The sequence below is a fragment of the Protopterus annectens genome, chromosome 11.part0 (assembly GCF_019279795.1).
Source record: "Protopterus annectens isolate FY-2018-M chromosome 11.part0, PAN1.0, whole genome shotgun sequence".
Lineage (NCBI taxonomy): Eukaryota > Metazoa > Chordata > Ceratodontiformes > Protopteridae > Protopterus > Protopterus annectens.
Window position 1 is genome coordinate 237046081 of NC_056745.1, and position 26762 is coordinate 237072842.

The following is a 26762-nucleotide window of genomic DNA, read 5'->3' on the forward strand; positions in this document are numbered from 1 at the left end:
TATAGCTGTCATTCTTGTAACTGTATCGTTATATTTATATAAATTAGGATATTTAGTTTGGTGATCTAAGAGTGAGTACTGACAGTGCTAATACATTGTCATCTCAAGTTACTGGAGGGGGCAGGTGTTAAGAGTGAGGGTTATGAGGGTGTTTTGTTTGTAACAGAGAGTGATTGGTCATTTCAATTTTAGCTGAGCTCTTTTTGACTGACATTTTTTTGGGTAAGTCACAATGACTCCTCAGAGTCACAGCAGCGGACTCAAGGAGATTGGTAAACATCTCCACAGCATCATGTGTGAGCATCCTTATGAACATTGCAAGTAGTATATGGTATCAGAAGTATCAAAAAGTACACAACACACCACCATGTGGGCTTTTATACCCCCTATGGGAGCTTTGTTTACATTTCTATATCTTTTTCCCACTTTCATAGAATGTGCCACACTCATTTATGATGCCGAGGTTTACAGTAGTTTAACTGAAAATAAACATTGTGCTGTTTTAATGTATGCTGAATGAAATGTGGCTAAAAATGACTGCATGTAATAAAATAAAACTTCATCAGCTTTTTGGTAGATAAATTGGCCATATGGATCAAAGTAAGATTTTAAATATATTATTCATACTTTGTGATGTATCTTTGCCTTGTTCACTGTTGCATTTTATCTGACATTGATCTTCAAATATTCTGCGCTCTTCTGATTAATATCTTTGTTGAAGATAGTACTGTATGTTTACTTTTGAGGAAAAAACATTATTTATAGAACATGTACACATTTACTTATTTCTTTTCTTTTTTATTTAGATATGATTCCTTCACCGAAAGCTCAAAAGACATGATGAAAAGAATGTTTGCAAATACCATGGATTTTGTGGAAGCTTATCTTAATGATGTCGTCAACCAGCCTTTTCCATTTGGAGATCCAGAGAAAAATAAGCTAACATTTGAGGTATTGCAGTCTTTATGTAACGCTTTGTTGCCTTGGTGTAATTTGAACCTGTTTATGACTACTTCTGTTTATTCCTGTTGCTTCCTGTTCATTTCGTCTTGATCTTTTCTTTACTAATAGCAGTCATCTAGTTTGCCTGTGAGAATAACTGTGCTGTCCTGGATGACCTCTGACACTCACCTTACAATTACATAGCATGCCTTTTAAGTACATTTTACATTCTGTCATCTCTCTCAATTTTTTTCCTTCCCCCAACCAGTCCTATGCCATCTTGAATGCTTATATTGATTCCCTGTTCAGCACCTACAGTGGTAATCCATTCTCTAGGTATACAGCTGTCTCTGTAAAATATTAGTTTTAGAGACCAAGGAGTCTATAGAAACTGCTAACTGTGCCCCTTCCTTCCCCATCTGTCTTTCCTGCTTGAGGTAACCCCTTCACATCTCCCAGTCATGATCTTGTGCATTATCATTATTAGAACCTCCCCACCCCCCTTGTACTGTGGGAGAAGAGTTATATCTCCTTTTGTTTCTGGTCATATCTCTTCTCCACCATTCCGCAAATCTTTCTGATGGTTTTCTTAGATTCATTCCAGCAGACTTGTGTCCTTTTCTTTGTGTGTTGTCCATAACGGTACACTGTACTTATGAATGTTAGCTAACCAGGAATTTCTAGAGTAGATGCATTACCTCTTTGCTGCTACTACTGCCCTCTCACTGTCCTGCTGGTGGTGTAATTCAGGGTGCAATTAATGGTCCCTGATCTTCCTGTCCTGTGGGAAAGGAGGCAGGTGTGCTCTCACATTACTGACATCTGCAAGAGTCGGTGTATTGCCTTCAGCAAGGAACATAGCATGTTCTTCGTGTTTCACTGTTGCAGTCATCACACTTGGGTTATCTGCTTGCAGGTAGCCCTCAGTCAGCCCGAATGAAAGAGTCTTAGGATTTCTGCATCGGATGCTGTCGTTTCCTCCATGACATCAGGTCATCAGGGGTATAAAACATGCAGCTGACACCATTACATCAGCTTTTCTTGCTGTGCGGGAGCCCAAAGCAGAAGCAGTTCGCAAGGGCCAGTTGGCCACTACCTAAAATTTTTGTTTTTCGAGTTTCAAACCTGAAGTCTTCTAAAGCTAAGTACCCCATTGGGGATTCTTTTTTTCTTGCTCTAACCAATGTCAGAAAAAGTTAACAATTGTCTTGCCTGTGGAAAGCAAGTACCTCAGAGAGATTTCCATTCTTACTGCATCACCTGTTTAGGCCCAGACCATGACGTTCCTTTCTGTCAGTTTTGTGCCTTGTTTAACGCCCAAACTATTCGTCGTCGGGCTATCTTTGTTGCTAAATTCTTTCATTCTCGTTCTTCATATTCTGAAATGGCTTCGGTAAGCCATCTGACTACCATTCTTCTGAAAAAACATAAGGGCAAAGACAGAGACAGTCCGCATAGGTCCAAAACTGCCGACGATGCTTCCATTAAGCTAGGCGCCAGTCCACCGGTACTCAGTGAGGCGCCTTCGCAGCCTGTGATACCCACTTGTACAAATTTGCAGGCCTCTGCTAAGACCCATTCTGAGTCCGGTATACCGCAAGATGTTTCTTCGATTATGGAACTTGCGGATGTCTCTACCTTGCATGGGTCCGGAGCCGCTGTGCAGGAACTGGCTTCTGTATTCCAACCTTCTGATGTTTGTATTAAACCATCTACTTTGTTTCAGACTAAAACAACTGAGTTTCTCTGGCCCAGAGTTCACACTACGCCTAAAAAACGACTAAAGTGCATGCTCAAGCTTCCATCCCACAGAAACAAATGCGTAGAATGGCTGAAGACCTTATAACTCTAATTAGGGGAAGCCAGCCTTCCCCCTCTAAAAGACAAAGAATCTATTTCCCTTCAACAGACCATGAATCCGATGACTTTGATCCCTCTAATTACCAGGACATACCCTTATCTACCTATGAGGATTCAGATGCAGAGGATTCCATTCCATCTGCCTCCCCTCCAGAGGACTTTTTTTTTGGTGAAATCTTGCATACCTTAAGAGAGCATTTCCACTGGGAATGCCAGGACTACCCACAGTCCAAAAAGAGACTCAGAGAATTTTTAGACTTGCCTCAGCACAGGCCACTAGCTATACGTCCTGTCCTAGATATTGTAGATGATGTTTTCATGGAATCCGATCTTACTCCTGATACTTTACCACCAGCTCCTAGAAAGCCTGACAGATACTACAGGGTACCTGACTCTCAAAACTTTCTCTTTAAGAATCCCACTGCAGATCCAGAGACCATTTCCCAGGGACCTAAAGGTATTAAGGCTACTACAGCCAAAAATCCTACCCCTTCGGACAGGGATTCAAGGGCTTTAGACAGATGGGGCAAGAAGGTATATAACTCTGCAACTCTTCAGGGCTTTAAATTGCCAGTTTCACATGTTGGAGTATCAGCAGCATATTATGGAACTAATTAAACAAAAAATGTTGTTGCTTCTGGATTTTGCAGAAAATAAAGATTTACAAGAGTTAATGCATTCTGCAAACCAAGTCAGTAAACATACGTTGCAGTGTGGTTTTGATGCCTTAGAAGCATCTTGCAGGGCTGCTGTCACTGGGTCTGTACTAAGAAGGCATGCTTGGCTGAAGGAACAAATCTTGCAGTTCATGTCAAAGCAAAATTACTAGATGCTCTATTAAACCAGGAACGCTTGTTTGGCACAAAAGCAGAAGAGGTTCTTAAAAAGATGGAGGAAGAAGCTAAATCTATGCAAACTGTTAAAGATTTTTTACAGGTACAACCACCTAGATTCAGTAGGCATTGGCCTTCTAAAAACGGGTTCTTTCTGGTCCCTTCCTGGTCTTCTCAGCCCAAACCCAGGAGCAACAGACCACCAAGGCCACAGTCACAGGGTATGCAGAGATCTAAACAATGGAGTGCTCCCCCTCAAAAATAGTGAATGGTAAGCCACTCCCTTATGGAAAAAATTCACAATGACTCGTCTATCATCCTTCCCAGCCATGCCCAAGTACTTGCACCCCTAGGAGGAAAACTCGCCCTGCATGCAAAAAACTGGATGTCCATTACCCAGGACCGATGGGTCCTAAACATTGTATCCCAGAGATACAGATTCTACTTCCACTCACTGCCAACCCAAAGCGGGTTGCCAGACCTTCCTCCAAACCAGTGAGCAGAGGCTCAAAAGCAAGTACTTTCTCTTCTCAGTATCAGGGCTATTCAACCTGTTCCAATAGAGCAAAGAGGACAGGGTTTCTACTCCAGACTGTTTCTGGTGCCCAGAAAAAAGGGCTCTTGGTGCCCTATCCTAGACCTGTCCATTCTCAATACTTTCCTGGTGGTCCCAAAATTCAAAATGCTTACACTACAACAGCTGATTCCTATGCTAGCCAAAGACTCTGGGCTAGTCACCCTAGACCTAATAGAAGCTTATCTGCACATCCCCATAAGGGAATTTTGCAGGAAATATCTACGTTTCAGGGCAGGCTCTATGCACTATCAGTTATCTGCACTTCCCTTTGGCTGATCTACTGCGTCCAGGGTATTCACAAAGTGCCTGGCTCCAGCCATTGCATACTGCAGGCAGAGAAATATTCAAATTTATCCATACTTGGATGATTGCCTGATTCAGGCAGACAGTCAGGAATTGCTACTTCAGCACCTGGCATTTGTAAAGAGACTTCTAACTTCTCTGGGGTACACCATCAATGAAAATAAATCACATCTGGTGCCCAACCAAAAGATTATATTCCTGGGAGCAAGCTTTAACACAACTTCCCAGATGGCAATCCTTACTCCAGAAAAGCAGGTTTATTTGACAAACTACTTCAAACTAATGGCCACCAGAAACCAGCTGTCTGCAAGAAAAATACTGCAAGCCCTAGGGTTCATGGCCTCATGCATTCTGCTAATTCCATATGCAAGACTGCATATGAGGAAACTTCAGTGGTACTTAAAAAGTCTTTGGTGCCAACATTCTCAGGACCTGGAAACAGTTATTCCTATCATTCCCTGTCTTAAGGGCAGAGTTCCTTTGGTGGGCAGAGGCATGCAACCACAACAAGGGACTCCCTTTCACTCAACCCCTCGCCACCCAAACCCTGACAACAGATGCATCAGACTATGCATGGGGAGCTCACATGGCAGGCAAATGCATTCAGGGAAAGTGGAGCCCAGGACAAATTCACCTACATATCAATCAGAAATAAATGTTAGCTGTACAGAATGCTCTGACAGCCTTCAAATACCTTATCCTTCCAGGACAACTCTTGATAAAGACAGACAACACCACAGTTATGTGGTACATAAACAAGCAGAGGGGAACTCATTCCTCCCCACTCTGCAGGCTAGCCATGGCCCTGTGGAACACAGCCTTGAGCAACCAAGTGCACCTGCAAGCTCAATTCCTGACAGGCAAACAAAATTCACTGGCAGATGACTTAAGCAGAAATCTACTGGACCCACACGAGTGGAAACTGGAACCCAACTTTGCCTCCCCCCCAAAACCATCAATTGAGCAAATTTTGCACCAGAAATCCCTACAGCCAAGCATGGAATGTGGATGCCCTAGCCTTTACATGGGAAAACCTCTCAATTTATGCTTGGTATTTGGGCCGACTGAGGGCTACCTGCAGGCAGATAACCCAAGTGTGATGACTGCAACAAAGAATACACTCGAACAACTACATTTATGGTAAGTGTACACAACTGTACTATGTCTACACTGCCCAACATTGCACCTCTTTGCTGGAAGGTTGTACTTGTCTGATAGCTTGTATGCACTTTCCAAGAGCGGTTATGGTGGAGCATGCTATTGTGCACCTTTTATCGACTCATTGTTCACTGAAATATACAATTAAAAAATGGTAAGATAAAAAAACTAAAAAAATATTTTTCATATTTGCATGAGGCAAGCTGCCCTAACCCCCCATGATGGGGGGTTCTAACCCTATCCCCTCTAAATTATGAATTCCAACTCCCCATTTGCACCAGAGCAGAGAAAAGGGAAACCTTCCCAAAGAAAGCAATCTTCTGGCTCACATAATTCAACACATTGTGGAAAAACCACACAAAAATATTAAACTTCTAAAACTGAACTTCAGACTAAAAAAAAAAAAAAAAAAAAAAAAAAAAAGTAGTGGTGACTAATAGGTGTGCCATAGCGCAGTTCACTGGATATGTAGACTGTCCCATTCCATAATACTTAACTCTTGCCTCCACTGGAGAATGATTGTCCCACTGGGCTCTTGCTCAGGTTGAGGAACAAATGAATCACTTGTGAACAGGAAGCAAAGTCTTTGGACTAAAGCAAGACAAACAAAAAAGAAATACTTCCAGATACCGTTCATTCTTTGCTACCATCAATTCCAGTGTTCCTCACTGATAATTTACACCATAACTGATGTGACCTAAGTGTAAAACTTTGTATTTTTTTATACTGAACCTCATTTACCACACTTCTACCCAGCTATTTAGCTTTCCAAAATCTTACCACCCCAGGTCTTTCCCCCACCATTTTCCAATGTCAGAACGACCTTTGTGTCATAATCAATAAGGCTGGTTCTGTTCTCTGTTCCATCATGCTGAGGAGTACTGGACCCAGGATAGAACCCTGTAGTACTTGGCCACTTTTCTAATTCCTGGTATCATCCCTTTTACCCCAACCCTCTATTCTGGCTTTCAGCCATATATCTATTCAGATTGTTAACCCCTTCCAGTGTTTCTATCAGCCTCCCATGCGGGACCCTGTCAACAGCTGTGCTGAAGTTTATAGTAGTCATATCTCCTGGTATTTCCCACTCAAGCTGATTCACAACCTAGTGTTAGAAATGGATCGTTTTTTCTCATATCTCCTTCTAGCCATGAATGTGAGGTGGTCACTATCTGGGAGATTTGTAGTCCTCTAGAAAACTAAAAAAAACAAACAAAACAAAAAAAAAAAAAAACAAAGCTGGTGGACTACTATGGGCAGTAGCAACTAATTTATTGAAGCGCTTTTCGTCTGTTGCACTGAACAGACTTTATCAGATCCGATAACAATAAATTAGTTGTTACTGCCCGTAGTAGTCCACCAGCTTTGTTTTTCATTTTTCAGTCTGGTTGTATTTTCTTGGTTTCCTCTAGAAAACTCACCAAGCTACTCCTCAGGAATATACCAGTACCATTTCCTGCCATATCTTCAGTGGCATGCATCTATCTTCACAGTGTTGGGGTTAAGTAGTATCTGTGTGGTTTAGAATGTTACAAGCTTATTGAAAGAGAAAAAGTTGTGGAATTATTTATTTTATTTCATATCTTTTTTTATGGTTCTGCCTGTTATTACTGGTCATTTTGTTTACCTGGTTTGAAGAAATTCAGGATGTAATCTCCCTTACTGAGCCATCATAGGTTCATAAGTTGGTACTAGGCTGTCAGCCCTAGGGACCTATACAAGCCTAGCCATAACAATTCCCTGGATATTTCTTCCCACAATATTTACTTCCCTGGACCCCTGTCTAGCAGGGTGACTGACATGATCCCCGGGGTGAATTTCCTATCTCCCATCCAGTCGTCAAGGTTCCTTTTGAAGAGGGCCAAGGAGGCGCTCTGCTTGACATGTAAGGGCAGTCTATTCCAGAGTATGAGGAGTCTCTGGGTCAGGAACCTGTCCCTCCAGCATGTTTTGTTCATTGTGATGACAAGGTTTAGATCCCTGGAGCGTGTGGCTCTGAGGGACTGGGATTTCTTTAAGTGGAGCATGTCCAACACCTCAGGGTTTGACATGGCCTTGTATGTTAAACAGAGATCATCTCTGAGTAGACAATATGCCACAGAGTATAGCTGGAGTTTTTTTAGATGGTCAACATAGGGCATCTGCTTTAGGCTTGTAATTTGTTTAGTGAGGTATTTCTGTTGCCTTCCAGCTGTTGCAGATATCTTGGGAGGTACATAACCAGATGGGGCGGGGCGTTGTACTCTATAATGGGTCTGATGAGGGATGAGTACAGTGGGACAAGGACCTCCTTTTTTCTAGATGAAAAGCACTTAGTGATGAGGTGTGCCACATAGAAAGATTTCCTGACTGTTGTGGTGTTGTGGTTATCGAAGGTGAGACCACTGTCCACCTGTGTCCCCAAGTCTCTCATCACAATTTTTTGGTGTTTAGTGTACTGCCACCTATGTGGTAATTCATGGGTACATGGTTTTTCCCAAAGGGGATAACTATACATTTCTTGGCATTAAGCTTGAGCCCATGGCTCTGGCACCAGGCATCTGTTTCTGTAAGGCTGTTTTGTCGAATATCCACATTATTTGGAGATTCAGTAATGGCTCCCAGTTTGCAGTCATCCGTGAACTTTGTTAGCCATAGTCCCTTAGTGTTGGCCTGTACTTCAGAGAAGTAGATGCCAAACAAGAGCAGTCCCAGGACTGAACCCTGAGGTACTCCACTTGTCACTTGTCTGGAACTGGATTTGGAGTCGGCTACTTTTACAATCTGGGTTCTCTCAATAAGCCAGTTGACAACCCATCAAGTGACAAAGAGATTTATGCCCAGCTTAGTAAGTTTATCTATGATTCCAGAGTGGGGGCTGGTGTTGAAGGCTTTGGCGAGGTCCAGATAGGCTGTGTGGACTGCCTTACCCTCATCCACAGCTCTGGAGACTGATTCGAAGAAGTCAATCAGGTTCAGGAGACAAGATCAACCCTTCACGTACCCAAACTGGCTGGGGTCCAGTGTTTGAAGGTTGACAATGTCTTTGTTTATAAGTTCCATGGTAATGCGTTCCATGCCCTTGCAGATCAGGCTCATCAGACTGATGGGATGGTAGTTCCCGGGATCGAAGGTGGATCCCCCCTTGTGGAGAGGGATATCTGGAGTTGTGCACCACTCAGTGGGCACGAAGCCTGAGGTGAGACTATGATTAAACATGACACTTAGGTGAGGTGTTAGTTCATTTTGTAGTTCATGTAGTACACAGCTCGGGACGTCACCTGGTCCCATAGATGCTGTTTTCTTAGCTTTGGAGAGTGCGGTTTCTACCTCTGTGGCCGTGATTCCTGGAATTTGGCAGTCTTTTGGTATTGATATGGACCCTTTAGGGGGTGAGAGGGGGGTGAAGTTGGCACTAAATTGATCTGCCAGGATATTGGGAATATTTTTTGGATCAGTATATTTAATGCCATTCTGTTGTAGCTCAGAGCAGATCTGAGCATTGCCATTTAGATTCCTGACATAACTATGGAATGCCTTGTGGTTGTCATTGGAATATTTGGCAATTTTATTTTCGTAACTAGCTTTGGAGGATTTTATGAGGGATCTCAGTTTCTTACTGAGGCTGGTAAGGGAGTTTTTTGCATCCTGGGATTTTCCTCTTTTCTGCAACAGTTTCTTCCTTCTGTTGTGTAGTTTGTTTATGGCAGGGGACCACCAGATTGGTTTCCTTTTTTTAGGAGGAGAGCGTCTTGGTTCTATTTGGGATGGCACGATTCATGCGCAAGTGGATACGCTCGTACAGTGCCTCAGTGTAGGATTCAGCAGTCGAACTTTCAGCTCCCATCTGCATGGGTGTCATGAAGTTTGTCATTTCTGAATTGAGTAGCATGAAGTTGGCTTTGGAGACGTTTTTTATGGAGGTTTTCTTACTGGGGGGTGGGGGTGGGATGTGGATGTCAAGGGTAATTAGCTTATGGTCAGACCTGACCAATGAGAGGGTGACCACTGGTGTGGAGCATCTATCTCCCATGTTGGTAATGAACAGGTCTAGGGTATTGGAGCCCCTGGTGGGACAATGGATTAATTGATCCAGGGTGTTGGAATTTATGAATTCCAAGAACCGTTGGGAAAAGGTGTTGGTACCCGAGTAGTTTTCATAGGTTCATAGGTTCATAGGTTCATACTAGGCTATCTGCCCGAGGGCATTTACAAGCCTAGCCCATCGTTTTGTGGCTTACGCCACCCCTTTAGTATGGGGAACTATACCCATTATTTTGCTGTGCCTCTGTCGAGCAGTGACACTGAGGTAATCCCAGTTAATGGCAGGGTAGTTGAAATCACCCAGTATTAGGGTGTTTGATTGTATCTTAATATTTTCCAGTATGTTTAGAAAGGTGTAGTGAGAATCTTGGGGAATGGTGGGGGATCTGTAGCAAACTACAATTTGAATTGTAGTCTTACCTAGTGTTAGTTGCACCTGGAGAATTTCAGATGCATTGTGTTGGGCAACTAGCCTGGAGGTGTGAATATCCTTGGTGAATATGGACACTCCTCCACTTTTAGTGTTTCGGTCTTGGTTTGGTGGCCGAAAAGTGTGGTAAGAGTTGTAGCCTGGTATTGCAGGGGTGCTCTCTGGAGCCTTGAACCAGGTCTCAGTTACTGCACAGATATCCATGTTCTCCATTTTTAGGAGTGCCTCGAGTGCATTTTGAGGTTTAGACTTCTAGCATTGAGTAGAATTACCTTCAGATTTTGCATGCTTGTATCTGTTACGGTGGTGGTTTTGTCCTTTGAACTTTGCCTAAAAAGGCACTATAGGGGTGGCAAGAGCTTTAGCCCGTAATCTGAATCTCAGGGGTGACAGGTGCAGACCGTCTCTGGCAAAGTATCGTGGTTTGTCGATCATGTCGTCCCAGGCAGGCAGATACTGGATCCCCTTTGAATGACACCAGAAGCTTATCCAATTGTTGAAGTCCATTATTTTGTCCTTGTACTGTGGTATCATTCTGGGCGAAGGCAGGATGCTACTCAGGGCTAGGGTCATACCTGCCTGGGTCACGTGATCTGAGAGCTGTTCCATGTCGCTTTTCATGTAGTCCAGGGAGGTACGTCTCAGGTCATTCACTCCAACATGGACAATGACAGAGTCGAATTTGTACTTGTTGTGGAGTGACTTAAGTGCATGTGTTATGTGGCAGATCCTAGCACCAGACAGGCAGCTGACTGTAATTTTCTCCTTGCTCAGCCTGGCGAGTGGGACATCAGTGTGCCTGACTATAGAGTAACCTATGACTAAAGTGTTGGGTACGTTGTCTTGCCTTAGGAGCTGTTGTTGGGTGGCACACCGGTGTTGTGAGCTATGTGTCATTTTGGTTGTGGCTGGTGTTTGTTTGTGTTTCAGCTTTGGAGGTCCTTGTTGTTTGGGCAGGTTAATGTTAAGGGCCTCCAGATATGTGGGTTTAATGTTGCTCTGTGTGGTTGTTGATGGTGTGGGTTTTGAAGGGCTATGTGTTGCTTGAGGGGTAGTGCAGGTGTTAACTTTCTCCTCTTCACTGTCTAGCACAATCTTGGCTGGAGAGAGCTTTGCTTCCAATTTGGCTATGTAAGTGAATCTCTCGCAGGTTGTAGTGTTGGATGGTAGGAGGAGAGGGTTGTCTGTGTACATGAGGCAGTTGCTGCATTGTCCCAGTATGCCCAGATTCAACAGGTGGACAGGAAAAATCACCGAAAGCTGACCCTTGGACATGCCTATTTAGGTGCTTTTTTTGTAAGGTACAAGAGCTGTTTTCCCTTACCTTTGCAAGGTACTTTGCAGTTATAGGCTGTTTAGTGCCTACGGCTAATTTCTCCTTATTAACAAAGAGAGAGTTGAGTGATTGTATCAGTTTAATGCTCCCTAGTGCTTTCCAGCAGGTTCTAGAGCAGGTGCTAGTCACAGGAGTTCAGATTTTAGTGCTACTACTGAGAAACCAGCTAGTTCTAAGGAAAATTTTGAAGAGCAGACTTTCTGGCACGGAATAGTTTAACCGTAGCCCCAAGATGCTGCACGATGCAAAAAACGCACACAAACTCATGTGTTTTTAAGCCAGAAAGTTGAAAGGGGTAGAAATCAGCCCAAAAATGGCTAATAAAATTACAGTTTAAGAGCTAAAAACCACTCCTCTAGTGTTAGATAGGCAGTACAATGCTCACCATTCCCACTGGTAAGGAGTAGGACTTCCCTCTACCAAAGCAAGGTCTGGGTAGCTCTGAACACAGAAAATAAAGTCCTGAAAGCAAAGCCTGGGATTTGGACTATACTAGCTAGGAAAGGCGGGAAATGAGCGAACAAGATAGTATTTTTTTGTTTATTTTTGTTAGGTTAAACAGGCTAAACAATGTAAATAAACACAGAAAAGGCTAACGCACTTAAAACTTTTTAAATGAAGCAAGCCAAGTGCACAACTGAAAAAATGATTTAAGAGGCAGTAATACAGTAGAATAAGTAGCTAGTCTACATATACAGAAAAGTCTATATATACAGAAAAGCAGCTAAAATAACACTAAAACAATTCAGATGCAATGCAACCTAGAGCACTTGAGTTGTAGCAATATTAAGGCAAATGCAGTTTTAGTAAATGCACTAAAATATACTCTATAGTTCCAAAATGTTTGAGAAGCACAGTCAGCACACAAGGAGATTCAGGCATTTTTTTTAAGAAAAGGAGAAAGGAGGAACAGAAGGAAAGAAACTAAGTGGGTTGGCCTTCTCAGATGTTCTCTCTGTATTAGGTAGAATGAGCTAATGAGATTAGACTGGGAGGAGTGTCCCAGATCAAATTTAGAGTAGAAGCGGGCAAGTGCAAGACCAGCAGGGTATATAGGGAGAGTGGGAAGCTATTTAGGCAGAAAACACTGCAAAAATGTTTTATCACAGCAGAAAACCAGCAGTTAGCCAATAGCTACAAAATACAGTACAAGTATACAACAACATTTCTGTAAATATCTAGAATAAGCAATACATACTAAAAATAAGCAAAATAACAGGCTACTTACTGCTATATATCACAGATCAGATGCTCCTCCTCAGATAGCTGTGTGTGTAATGGCTGAAACACTCAAGTTAACTTCTTAAGTAATAGAAAGTTGAAACCTTAAACAACTTTAAAAAAAGTTCAAAAGAACCAATGAGGTGCTTTCTCCAAGCTGTAGACCTGGCAACCCAACTAGACAATGACCATAAATACTAAACTCTCACTGAAGTGGGGGATGGTCTTTGCTAACTAAGATGGCCTGGACATTGAGCTCAGAAAACAGCCTTTAACAAACAACTAGGCCCACAAACACGATCAGGAATATGGAGAATATTACAGCTGCTATCTAAACTATTTTAAGCAGAAAACACTACAGAAATGTTTATCACATTAGAAAACCAGCAGTGAGCCAATAGCTATGAAATACAGTACAAGTATGCAATATACAATAAAATTCCTATATATATATATATATATATATACATATATAGAATAAGCAATAAATACTAAAAAGAAGCAAAATAACAGGCTACTTACTGCTATATATCACTGATCAGATGCTCCTCCTCAGATAGCTCTGTGTGTAATGGCTGAAACACTCAAGTTAACTTCTTAAGTAACAGAAAGTTGAAACCTGAAACAACTTTAAAAAAAGTTCAAAATGAACCATTGAGGTGCTTTCTCCAAGCTGCAGACCTGGCAACCCAACTAGACAATGACCATAAGCACTAAACTCTCACTGAAGTGGGGGATGGTCTTTGCTAACTAAGATGGTCTGGACAATGAGCTCAGAAAACATCCTCTAACAAACAACTAGGCCCACAAACATCATAACATAAGTTTACTCTAATGATGTTGGCTTTAAGTTTTGACGACCTGAATTCTCAGTCATGGTATGAGCATTCTAACATTTTACTGTAGGCTGACTACAAATATCTTACTGTTCATTTTGTAATGATTATTATAAGGCTGGACCATTTGCTACTTAAGAATAAATCAGTAACTTAAAGTTCACTAAAATGAAAGTTCTAGCTAATACAATGTTTTTGTTCAAGTGTATGTTTAGTTTCCAGATAGTCATTTACCATTTTCGTTTCTCATTTAACCATAATGTGTAAAACATTTCGAAATAGAGAAAAGTACAACCTAGGTTTTCATCAGTGCTCAGTTCAGCAGAGTGGCACCATTTTCAACCTTAAAAATATAGTGTATGCTGGACACAAGGGACAAAAAATAGCATTCATTTCCCCCCTTTTGATATGAAAGATTTATTAATGGCTGCTAACTATAACAAACAGTGAAGTTATATATAGTACTCTGTATAGTTAAAACAGTAATGCATGATAGGACATTAACTGTTACACAAATACACTAACCCTAAAGTGAAGTTACACAAATAAACTCACTTATGTAGGGTTGTTTGCTTATACCAGTGTGGTTTAGTCCATATTTGAGTGACGTCCTGGAGTCTCATTTCATTGATGGGACAGATGCATGAAACTGAAAGTCATGAAGTCCATTCTGGATGCAGGGAAGGAAAAGGATTCACATATCTGCTGAAGGGAATACACATCCTGCACAACTTTATTAAATATAATAATCTCCACAGTGATAATCAGCTCAGGGCAAAAGGGCCATTTTGCACAACTGTTCCATTGACAAAATGGGACTCAAGGAAGCTTAACTAACCATTTTGTCCTAAGGTGAAGTTAAAAGTAGAAATCTACAGGAGCCAAAAATAAATACCCCAGTTAATGTTTGGTGATATTGCTACCACATATTGTTTATTTTATTTTTAAGTCTTCATTGTTTTAGTAATTTTCCTTCTATTTTGCATTGTTCCATTTTGCTTAGTGCTTCTGTGTTTGTAACTCACTTGAGAACACTGGTAGGTGTTAAGAATGACTTTAAAGATATTCTAAGAAAAGGGAACAGCAGAAAAGAAAAACATCTAACTAGACAGGAGGCAGAAAATGCAATTTAGTCTTTTTTATTCATCACATTCTAACACAAAAGTTAGTGTTGATTTCTCATAGTTCCTTGGAAATCTGTTGTAAATGGGACTGCAAAACGAGCAAGTGCTGTTCGCAAAAATTGCTTTCACCAATAGTAAAGTTTGCTTTTTTCTCCACTGTTGTGCAACCTCGGAGTTGGTATATATATATATATATATATATATATATATATATATATATATATATATATATATATATGAGTAAAAATGCTGCAAATAACACGCCAAAGATTACCAGCAATACAAAAGCCAGATTAATGCGGAAAAAATTGTGTGTAGCTGGTAACAACTCCACATGTAAAATTAGTAAGCATAGGAAGCACAAAGTCAATAGTACAGTTCCTTAAAAGTTCACGTCTGTTCAGACCCAGTTCCGTAGTGCTTGAAATAAGTAGACAAACCAAAAAATGCAGCAAACCTCAAGAAGTTTAGTCTATTCAGACCAACAATTATAAAGGCAGGTGGAAAGATTCCTAATAGAACGAAGGAACACTGAAGCCAGTCGTATGCAGTAAAAACACAGGTTTAATGGATCCACGGTGAGCGCTTTCGCAAAATGCTTTTTCAAACCAGTAACATTGCATGGCATTGCATTCAATTTATACTAGTTCCATCAGTTAAGCGAACTAATTAAAAAAGCAATTATCTAATCAGTAACAGTATATTGCTTTAACCAATATGCTCTCCTCAGAAACAAAATGAAAGCATAGGCTTAATAATAAGTTATTAAATTGTTTATACATGGATTATAAAAATCTGTGTATATTAGCAAATACTGATTTTTTAAAAACATTTAAAACATCAACAATAATAACAAGAATGTTAAAAACATTTAAAAATGTGTATATTTTTAATAATAATAAACTAAATTTTTATATATAGAACTATAATAATAACAATGGTCATTAATACAAATACCCCCTGCTAATATAATTAAACCTATATCAGATCCTATGTCTTCTATTCTTGAGTATAGGTTTCAGGGGCACTCTATCATTAAGCCCCGGGGGAATATGAGCCTTAGTTCTAATGATCCACTGGGTTTCTAGTGATTCAGTTACATTTTTAATGTCACCCCATCTATTAGATGGCTCCAAAATTTGCAATACCAAAAAAGTAAATTTGTGACTTTCATTAGTCTCTAAAACATGCTTCGATAGCGCATTCACTTCAGATTTGATTCGTATTTGATATAGGTGTTCACGAATGCGCTGTTTTAGCATGCGATTCGTCTTACCAACGTAAAACGATGCGCATTGGGAACATCTAGCCAAGTACACTAAATGTCTACTTTCACAGTTCGCGTTAACTTTAATGAAAAAGTAATCTCCTGTCATAGGATGTATAAACATAGATGTATTTAAAATATAGGAACAATAATTACATTTGTTACATGGCTTAGTTCCCATGAAATCAATTGAAATACTACTTTTTGTTAAAGGAGAGCAGCATAGCATGTTATATAAATTGTTTTTGTTTTTATAAGCAAAATTGGGATGCTCACCAATATGTCTAGAAACTTCAGGATCTAGTCTAAGTATTTCCCAATGTTTATTAATTAAATCCTTTATATAATAAATATCCTGTGTATGGTGAGTTGTATATCTGACTACATCTTTCTTAACAATCAAATTACTAATAGTATTCGATTTATATTCCTTAAGACCAGCCTCAGAAAAAATGGGTGTGGCTCTATTGTGTCTCAGATTTCGAACTTCATTAAGTGTGTCCCTTATTTCTTTAGGCTTGTAGCTTTTTTCACCAAGTTTTAATTCCATATCTTTAAGTTCTTCCTCAAATAATTCTTCATTAGGTGTTAACCTTGATATCCGCATGCCTTGGCCTTTCATAACATTTCTAAAAATGTGTGGTGGATGCATACTATCTCTATTTAGTAAATTGTTCTTATAACATAGCTTCCTATGCACACTAGTGTTAAACCCCCCATTGGGGAGACGCCATATATTAATGTCTAAAAAAGAAATCTTAGTATCTGAGAAAGTCATAGTAAATTTTAGGAAGGAAGTTAGTTCATTCACCTCCTTCGTAAATATAAGCAATTCTTCAACACTACCCTGCCACAAAAAGAAAAGATCATCAACGAAACGCTTATAAAAAATCACATATTTCTTATATCTTTCCAAATTAAATAACTTGTCTTCCTCCCAATTTGCCATTACTAGATTGGCGTAGCTATTGGCACATGAAGTGCCCATAGCTACGCCATTCTTTTGTAAATAAATTGTGTCTTTGAATAAAAATGCGTTACTTTCCAGGACTAATTCCAATAGGGTACAAATAAATTCTATTTTTGTTTGAGGCATGCATGAGTGAGTGCCTAGATAAGTCTGTATAAATTGCAAACCTTTGTCATTAGGAATGTTAGTGAATAAAGACTTTACGTCCATGGTGACCAACATTAGATCATCTTGGTTAATGAGGTGTCTGGTAGCTTCATAGAAGTCCAATAAGAACATCCTAGAATCCTTTAAAATAGTAATATGATTGACAACATAGGATTTTAACCGCTGCACCTCTGTGGCCTCAGTACAAAAAAATAACAGATTATTACAGATAGGTGAATGAGGTTAAAGATGGTAATGTCATATTGCCACCAATATGACTGTCCTTGACAATACCAAAAGAGGAAAAAAATCACAATATAAGATAACAAGACAATTATAAACTCTACGATTTCCTTATGATAGTAGCACCCAGGAAAGATCAAAGGTATAGTGACAGTTAGTACTGACCCTGGGTTAGTAGAAGGTCTATATTCAACTTAAGAGAAGTAGGATTATATATAGAGGAGGTGAAGGACAGTGGAGGAGGTTGAGATTAAACCAGGAGTTCAGAAAGTATTATTTGAGTTAACATTTAAAGAATTTTATGCTGGCAATTTGTTTTAGAGTATAATGGAATTCCACATTTTTGCAAGAGAGGAAGACTACAATGAAGTACTTGCTATTTTGTTTGCTTTTGTTGTGAAAATAAGTATTTTGTCACTAGAATTAAGAGGTCTTGTGACAAATTCATCTCCAACTTTAACCGCCCTCACTTCCAGCCCCCCACCCCCAGGAAATACATTGTAACATAACCCCTCAACTATCACAAGAGAGAGCAGTTCTTAGATGTGATCTCTAAGGCCAAGAATAGGCCCAGATAATATATCCCAGGATCTAAATAACCTGAAATATGACGTATCCGAGCCACTGAAGTTACTGTTCAGCCATAGCCTGCAGATAGGCTTCATGCCAAGCAAATAGCAGACTGCAATGGTCACTCCCCTGCATGAAGATGGGCCATCAATGGATCATGGGAACTACAGACCCATTATTCTGACTAGTGTCATATGCAAAGCCACGGAAATAATTGTCATGGAAATAATTAGCAATGACATAGGAAACCTGCAGACACTGGACCCAACCCAGTTTGGTTTCATCAGCTGCAGGTCATGCCTACTGAACCTGGTGAACTTTTTTGAGGAGGTCACCAAGGCAATAGATAAGGATCAAATGGTGCATACTGCCTACCTTAGCAATTTTAATACATTTCTATAAATGGACATTGTAAACAAACCTGTCTGGTGAAGGCTGTTTGGTCTAGGGCTTGTGGAGTGAGCATCTTCATTGGATCTTTTGTACCTTTTTAAAGTTTTTTCAAGTTGTTAGCTTCTGGTATTTGAGCCCTAGGTTTGAGTTGTAGTACTGAGCTAAAATGAGGTGGGCTACCAGCCACAACTCTGAAATGAGATACCAAATGACTAGAGGCTTCTGAGCTTCCCAAAAACCATAAAGTGTCTGTTTTTTGCTTATTTATAGTATCTACTGCACTTTTTATTACCTGCCACCTACTTTAATACTGCATTTATATACTGTGTACACTGATGTACTGCAATTGTCAGCCTATCTGTGCCTGTTAAATTGCATTTTATTGCTGTTTTCACTGCTTGCACAGCTCTTTTTGCTATTTTCACTGTATAAGTATTTGCTGGTTCTCTTCACTGTTGCAAAGCAAACTGTTCTGGTTTTCCCGCCAGTGTTAAAATAACTGATTTGTTAGCTGTTTAAAAAATTATTTAGAGTCTCCTTGCTGATTTTCTGCTCTTTTAGACTTTTTTTTAGTGTCTCACTGCTATTTTTCTGCTGTGTTAAACATTCTCTAGTGTTTCCCGCCAAAACTAGGGTAGCTAGTAGCTGTAGCCTAGTCCAGATACAGGTTTGCTGCACCTGAGTTTGTTTGTAGTGGCTGTTTGTTCAGAGCACATTTTCCAGGCCATCTTGGATTGGAAGGGGCCTTTCTGCACTCTAATGAGAGGAGTGTGCTGAATGGAACCTGTTTGGTGAAGGGTGGTTGGTCTAGGGCTTGGAGTAAGAATACTCATTGGTTCTTTTGAACCTTTTTAGATTTTTTTTTCAAGTTTTTAGCTTCTGGTGTTTAGGCCCTGCATTTCAGCAGGAACAAGGTTCCTGCTTATTTGCAAATCACACAGCACTGCCCACTGCCGCGCAATTTTGTACCATAGCCAAACAGATAAATTCAACAATTTTTCCTTTGGATGCAGCTGTAGCACATTAGTGTAGCCCTCATCCTTGGTACTTTCCCAGTCTAAGAAATATTGCTAGTTTGTAACCTATTAAACCACCAGCAAAAAAAAAAAAAAACAGGAAGAAATATCCATCCACTGAGCTCCTCCTTGGTCAGTCCTGAAAAGTCCCCCCTTAGTGATACTATTCTTCAACCAAGCATTATGGACAGTTGGACTACCCCTATTTCTCCTGCCAGCCTTATTGACTTGGGTCTCCTGAGACAGTGTAGCAATCGCCTCATGTACACCAACAGCCCTCCACTAATAGCTCATTCTAGTATGCAATGTGAGAGATGTAGCTACACCAAGAATCTTGAATCTGTGCCCTCTCACTCCAAACAATAAAATGGAAGAGTTTGTCAACTCAACCACCACTACACATGAACATAGTACAACTACACATACACACAGTATGCATCAAACACAAAAAAACAACATACGTGGAGGTTCTATCATAAAATTTGCAGAAACACCAGAGACCTCCAAAACACAAGACTGATACAACTAACACAATTCATACAGCACCCATGACACATAATAACAGCAGTGTCTCACCTACCAAACCCATTAGGCGTAACACTCAAAAAACACATTTTCTTGTCATTGGAGACTGAGTAGTGAGACACATGGATGCCCCACGCACCAGGCTGGACAAATAGAAAGTCACGGTCAGTGTCAGTAAGACAACTTGCCAAATCCTCCAAGGTCTTCTTTGAGAAAAACTTAGCAAGCACAGCCAATGATAACCATAAGGTCTTTTACAGCTACATACATAGCCTAAAAGGTGCAGAAGTAGTGACCAATGGTATCACACACACTGACCCCACAGAGATAGCAAACCTGCTAGCAGATAGGTTTGGTGAAATATCACTTGTATCCCCTCCAAACTTATTACAAGCCTTCCCCCACACCCTACGTATCTGAAGAGCAGGTCATCGAAGCCTTGTACAAGGCAAAAGGCACAGCTTCTGTGGGAGCAGATGGCATCCCAGGCTGTCTTCTCAACAGGATAGATCATGAACTAGCATCACCATTAAGTACTCTTCTCTATCATAACCTAACCACAAGCTTTGTTCCTGCAGAATGGAGAACAGCAACAGTTATTCCCCTCCACAAAGGTGGCCTAGCAACAGACCCAGGGAATTACAGACCCATAAGCTTGACCAGCCTCATTATGGACCTCATAAATAAAGACATAGGCATACTCCAAACCCTGGATCCTACCCAATTCGGCTTCATCAGGGGCAGTTCCTGCCTGTTAAATCTGGTGGATTTCTTTAAAAATTTGTCCAGGGTCATTAATGCAGGCATATCTTTACACACAGCATACTTCAACTTGGCAAAGGCTTTCGACGCAAACCCACACTCAGGCATTACCGATAAAGTTAGCAAACTGAATGTAAACCCTTTCATTGTTAGATGGGGTACCAACTGACTCACAAACTGGATGCACACTATCAAAGTTGGTGACTCCACATCAGCAAACAGACCTGTTACCAGTGAGGTGCCACAGGGGTCATTGCTGGGGCCCCTACTGTTTGGTATATACTGATCAGAAGTTCCGGTCAAAACTAACCAAGTTTACAGACAATTGCAAATTAGGTGCAATTATTGAATCCCCAAATGATGTCAGTGTACTCCAGGAGGGTCTTCCACAGGCTAATGACTGGTTTCTTAGTCACAGTTTCAAAATGAATGCAAAGAAGTGCATAATCATTCCCTTTAGCACAAACAGTGTCCCTTCACACTATCAAATCAACAACAGTACTTTAGGTACACACGAAGTGGTAAGATACCTGGGATCACAAGTTTACTGTAACCTTAACTTCAACTACCATGTGTCTACTGTAGTAAGGAAGGCTTTCTACATCGCACACTTGATTAGTAAAGGCATCGGCATGAGAGCAGAACCCCTCTGAACTCGGCACTAATCCGGCCCATAATTTAGTATAATGCCTCGTTCTGCATGTACTGTACAAAGCACCTGCAGCATTTGGAGAGAAATCGGAGGTTTCTAACAAAGAAGATCAAGGGACTCCAGCACGTGCTTTACAAGAATGACTAAAGTCCCTGTCACTATACTCTCTATCATATAGACGTCTCAGGGGAGACTTATGCCTGGTCTACAGAGCAGTCTGAGACCCAAACCTAATGAACTTTTTGCATATCCCTAAGTCAAATGGAACTAGGGCTACCCATTCCAGAGACCTAAATATATGGCCTGCAACTTAAATAGGGCATGCTGGAGGGACAGATTTATCTCCCACAAAATGCCACATCTTGGAATAGGCTACAAATTCATGTCATGCTGGAGGGACAGATTTATCTCCCACCAAATGCCGCATCTTGGAATAGGCTACAAATTCATGTGAAACAGACTACCTCTATGAACATTGTCCAAGAGGAATCTGGATGAGTGGATGGGGCACTGTAAATTATTACTGGGGATAGTGCCCACAATCCTCCTGGACATTGGCAGTCATTACTAAATGCAGTCTTTGGTACTGACTAGCATTTCTGTGGTATTACATTGGAATGAAATGACTAGGCTTGAAATGACCTCTGGGTCGATAAGTTAGTAATCTCATATGATCCTATGATATTCCATACGATCATGGAATTAGGCATAAGTCCCTGTGTAACTTGCTAGATAGCTTGTTGGCTCACAGATAGTACTCAGGAAGTTAAGATTGGAGAGACCACCTCCACAATGAGGCCGGTCTCCTGTGGACTCCCTCAAGGCTCTGTGCCAGGTCCACTCCTGCTTGGCCTCATTTTTTTAGGCAGTCAAGGCCAATGTCAAGGTTTAGCAAGTTTGTAGATGATTGCAAGCCAGGAGCAATCACAGAACCCACCCCCCAAGATACTAGCATATTGTAGGAAGGTATAAATTAAATAAATGACTTGTGTCAAAACCATGTACTAAAAGTCCATGCCAAGAAATGCATAATGGTGCCTTTTGTGATGTTGGCCACTTAGGGGAGCTACCTCATTGATAAAACACTCCTAAAAGTAGACACAGTAGTCAGGGATTTAAGGACTCGTGTAGATAGTAACTTGACTTTTGACCAACATGTGTCTAAGGTAGTAAGAAAATCATTCTACATCACTCAACTTATAAGTAAGGGCATGGCATCTAGGTCCAGGTAAGTCATCGTGCCACTCCACTCAGACCTCATCAGCCCCATCATTGAGCATCATGCCTCTCTCAGTATGTACCTGACCAGGCACATGCCACAAATGGAATATCTACACTCATCAGCCCCATCATTGAGCATCGTGCCTCTCTCAGTATGTACCTGACCAGGCACATGCCACAAATGGAATATCTACAGAGGTTCCTTGCAAAAATAAGAGAGTGCAAGCACAATGTCCTCTCCAGATCACATCAATGATTTATCTTTATATTCTGTCTTCTACAGGCAATGTATGCCTGACGTACAAGGCATCCTTGGATCCTGCTCCAAGCACCTTTTACATGTCTGCAAGATGTACAGCACTAGAACTACTAGATCTAAGATTTAAACTTTGCTTGTGATGGATTTGAATGGGATATGTTGGAGGGACAGGTGTGTATCTCAGAGAATCTCCATTCTCTGGAATAGGCTTCCTATCCATGTGAATCAGCAGCCTTCCCTAACCCTATTCAAGTTCATTCTGGACCAGTGGATGGAAAATCAGAAGTTTATCCCAAGTCTAACACCTGTGTCTATGATGGACAATGGTAGCCACTAAATTATGCCATAAATAACATAACACCCCTTAAAATAACCTGTAAGGCACATTAACTTATGGGATACATATTGGTTTCATGGATAGGTTTATAAAGGCCCCAGTGGTTGTTAGTATGGTATACACCTATGAACCTAAAAGAGTAGTGACAGAGAATTTTGCTTAGGTTAGAGCATTGATCAGGTTCATCAGGAGGGCTATGAATAATGGATAGCTGTAAGAAATGTAGTGAGATGGTAATTCTAGTCAGTAAAATTGTTTCAAGGCTTGGCAAAGATGGGATTCTTTGGTAATGTGTGTGGCAAATTTAGCAACTTTATTTTCACTATTTGAGAAGGCTGGATTGGATTACTTGGAGACTGGTCAGTATAGGAGCAGCATAGAGAAGAGAAGGGAGTAGATGGGTTGTGAAAATTGGATTAACCCTAAAGAGGGCACAAAGCTTCTGTTGTTTTTTTTTTTTTTTGTTTTGTTTTTACACACGCATTAATATGAGTGCCAAATTTTAGTTTGTCATTTATTTTGACTCACATGCCTTATTCTGATGTTAGCATATGTGACTGTCTGGCTGCCAGCTATGCTCACCTAGAACCACTGTTCCCCAGTCACTATCCCCATAGTGGCTATATGAAAGGAAAAAGAACTGCTATTGGGTGAAACCAGGTACCTAACTGCCCAGAGATGACTTGTTGGTCCAGTGGCAGTGACAACAGCACAGAATATCTGCGTCCTGGGTTTAACCCCCAGACAAGGGTCAATGTTTTCTTTTTTCACCGAACTTTTAGTACAACCATAGGTTAATTGGTTGTCCTGCATTGTATGCTTTTGTGTTCACCATCGTGATTGCTGCCTAGGTGAAAGAAGAAACAACTGCTGCAGGAGAAACCAGGTCCTTAACTGTCCAGAGACTCCTTGTTGGTCCAGCAACACTGATTGTAAGGTGTCCTGGGTTCTTTCCCTAGACAACCATCAGTGTTTTCCTTTCTCCTTGAGTTATTAATAGAATCTATTAATCTTAAGTAATTGAACTATATAAATGCAGTGCATTTTATATTTGTGTTCAAAGAATCACCATCATAATAGTGTACTAGTTGTAGTACATATATGGCGTATATTGGATAATAGTGTACTAGTTGTAGTGCATATATGGTGCATATTGGATAATAGTGTACTAGTTGTAGTGCATATATGGTGTATATTGGCTTGGTGCTTGTCACTTACTACAGTATTCATCGCTGCTGGTGTTATCAATGGTTTATTGACAGAAACGCTATTAGCTGACCAAGAGGGTTGGAGGTTTGGCATAATAGTTTAGGTGTTCACCTCATAGACCCAAGGTACAAGGTTTGCTTCTCACCTTTAGTCAGTGCTTATTGGCTAGGTGTGTAATAATCTGCAGACTGCTTGTCTAGTATTTATCTATGAACTTAAAGGAAAAACAGCTGCTACTGAGGAAACCAGCTACCTAACTGCCAGACAGTTCTTGTTGGTCCAGTGGCAGTGACAACCTCAAAGGAATGTGAGGTGCCCTGGGTTCATTTTTTTCCCCAGAATTACAGTACAGGAACTGCGCTACTTAGTTTCCTAAAGGAAATAAATAGTCATCGAAATCCCGGCTTACGTGTTCCTTATTTGTTCCTACATATCCCGGAAGCTTTTGGTAATATCTCACACAAACTTTTGCTTGATATACTTTGTAAATTAGAAATGATCAAACCCAGTCTAAGTTGGTTCAAGAGTTATCAAGTCCACTGCTTACTGAGCACTCCCTCTATCTATTACATTTAATATTCCCCTAATGTATATTCTAGATCCACTGTTAACATATTTACTAATGATGTGGGCAAAAAAAAATGGAAACACTACTGTTGTGCAATATGTGGTTAATTCAACAACAGTAATCTTAGTTACTTCTCTAAAACAGCTTCAAATTGTCTCCCAGAGCTCCTTTAATTCTTAGAAGATTGGATAATCCAGTCAAACCTACTCTAAAATACCCAGAAAACTAAATCTTTTCAGCTATAATACAAACCAGATCTAAGCAATACCGCCATAGAACAAATATTCAGTAACAGAATATTGGTGACCCTAGTACAACATGTACCGCTTGCAGTGGTTTATGATTACTCATTAATGTGTACTTGATACTGATATTAGTATATCTCTTGTTACATATCTTTTTTGTGCTGTATTTACCATATTTCTGTGTGGAGCATTTTTCTTCAGGTTTCTGTTGAAAAATGGCATTTTGCTTAGTTAGACTGTCCCAATTAACAAATAAAAATAAATAATGAGCTTGCAGCCAGGCCTCTTTCTTAAGCTATTTCTATACTCTTGTAGTCTATAACAGAAGCATCTAACCTTACATTATGGAAGCAAACATTTATTTTGTATCTATGCAAAGCTGATAAATCAGTAGAAATGTCCAACTATCATCTTACTGCCATACTGTTACCCCTCTCAAAAGTAATAGATGCATACATAGTCAGGTCCTCCAGTACCTCCCAAGTCAGTAATGTTCTGTCATCTACACGACACATCTTTCACCCTAACGGCAGTACAATCACAGGTTTACTGTCTTTCATTAACACCATATATAGTGGTAAGAATAAAAACAAATTCATATTTCCCACCATTCTAGCTCTCCGTAAGGCATTCAATACTGTCCCTCACCCCCAAATTACTCCACATCCTTTCATCTCTTAATTTCTTCTCCTCTTCTACTCTTAACTGGTGTGCTAGCTTATCTAATTAATCATAACCTAATAGTGAAAAGGTACTCTGCCTTTTCTACTAGTATCCACAGATGTTCCACAAGGGTATATCCTTGGTGCTGTGCTGCTCCTTATGTCCATAAACATCCTTTTTTCTGCCTCTTCTCCTTCTTTACTCATCTGATATATTGCCGATGCTACTCTCATTTGTTCTGCAACCTCAATATCCACACTACAATCTGTTAACATAAAATTCATTTTCCTTCTTTGAGCCTTGGCTTACTCACTGTCAGTTGTCTTAAACCTTAATAAAACTAAACTAATGCTCTTTATTCCTATTATTTATACTGATTATTGTTTCTAGCAATTTATATATAGCACTTTTTGTTGCCTGCTGCATAGTTTTTCTGTGTATTCTATTAACTAAAATGCACGGGTAACTGATTTATTTGCAGTTAAAAGCATTCTGCAGAGTCTCATTGCTCCTTTATCTGTTTAAAAACTCTCATTTTGTGGCTTTCTGTCGTGCTTACTGTCTGTAGGCTAATAGTTTTAGTATTATCCTAGTTCAGATTTGCTGGCCCTGGGCTTGTTTGTTTCTACAGTGATTGTTCAAAGCACATGAACAGGCCATCTTGAATTAGCAGAAGCCTTTCTCTACCTTGGCTAGATTGTGTTACTTGGCTGCTGGCTAGTGGAGGCTGGTTCTTTTGTGTTTTTGTAAAAAAAAAAAGTTGTCTAAGGTTGTATCTTCTGGTATTTAAGCCCTAACTTTGAGAGGATGTTTGTCTATACACACTGATCAGAGTGTAGGAGAGGTGTTGACTACAACTCTGAGCTGAGATATTTAAGTATCCTGTTTTTTGGATTATTTATACTGATTATTGTTTCTAGCAATTTATATAACTGATAACTGATTTGTATTTATATTGATTATTGTGTTAATTGGCTGCTGGCTAGTGGAGGCTGGTTCTTTTCTGTTTTTGTAAAAAAAAAAAAAAAAGTTGTCTACGGTTGTATCTTCTGGTATTTAAGCCCTAACTTTG

General features: G+C 40.2%; 1 protein-coding gene across 2 annotated transcripts in view; it reads left to right on the plus strand.

Moving 5' to 3' along the window:
• Window positions 1-26762, plus strand: part of ITPR2 (inositol 1,4,5-trisphosphate receptor type 2) — a 2416542-nt gene that overhangs the window by 1165082 nt on the left and 1224698 nt on the right. For both annotated transcript variants that reach the window (XM_044087657.1, XM_044087658.1), the window contains exon 20: window positions 807-951. In XM_044087657.1, coding sequence (XP_043943592.1) covers window positions 807-951 — 145 coding nt within the window. The remainder of the gene's footprint in view (window positions 1-806; window positions 952-26762) is intronic.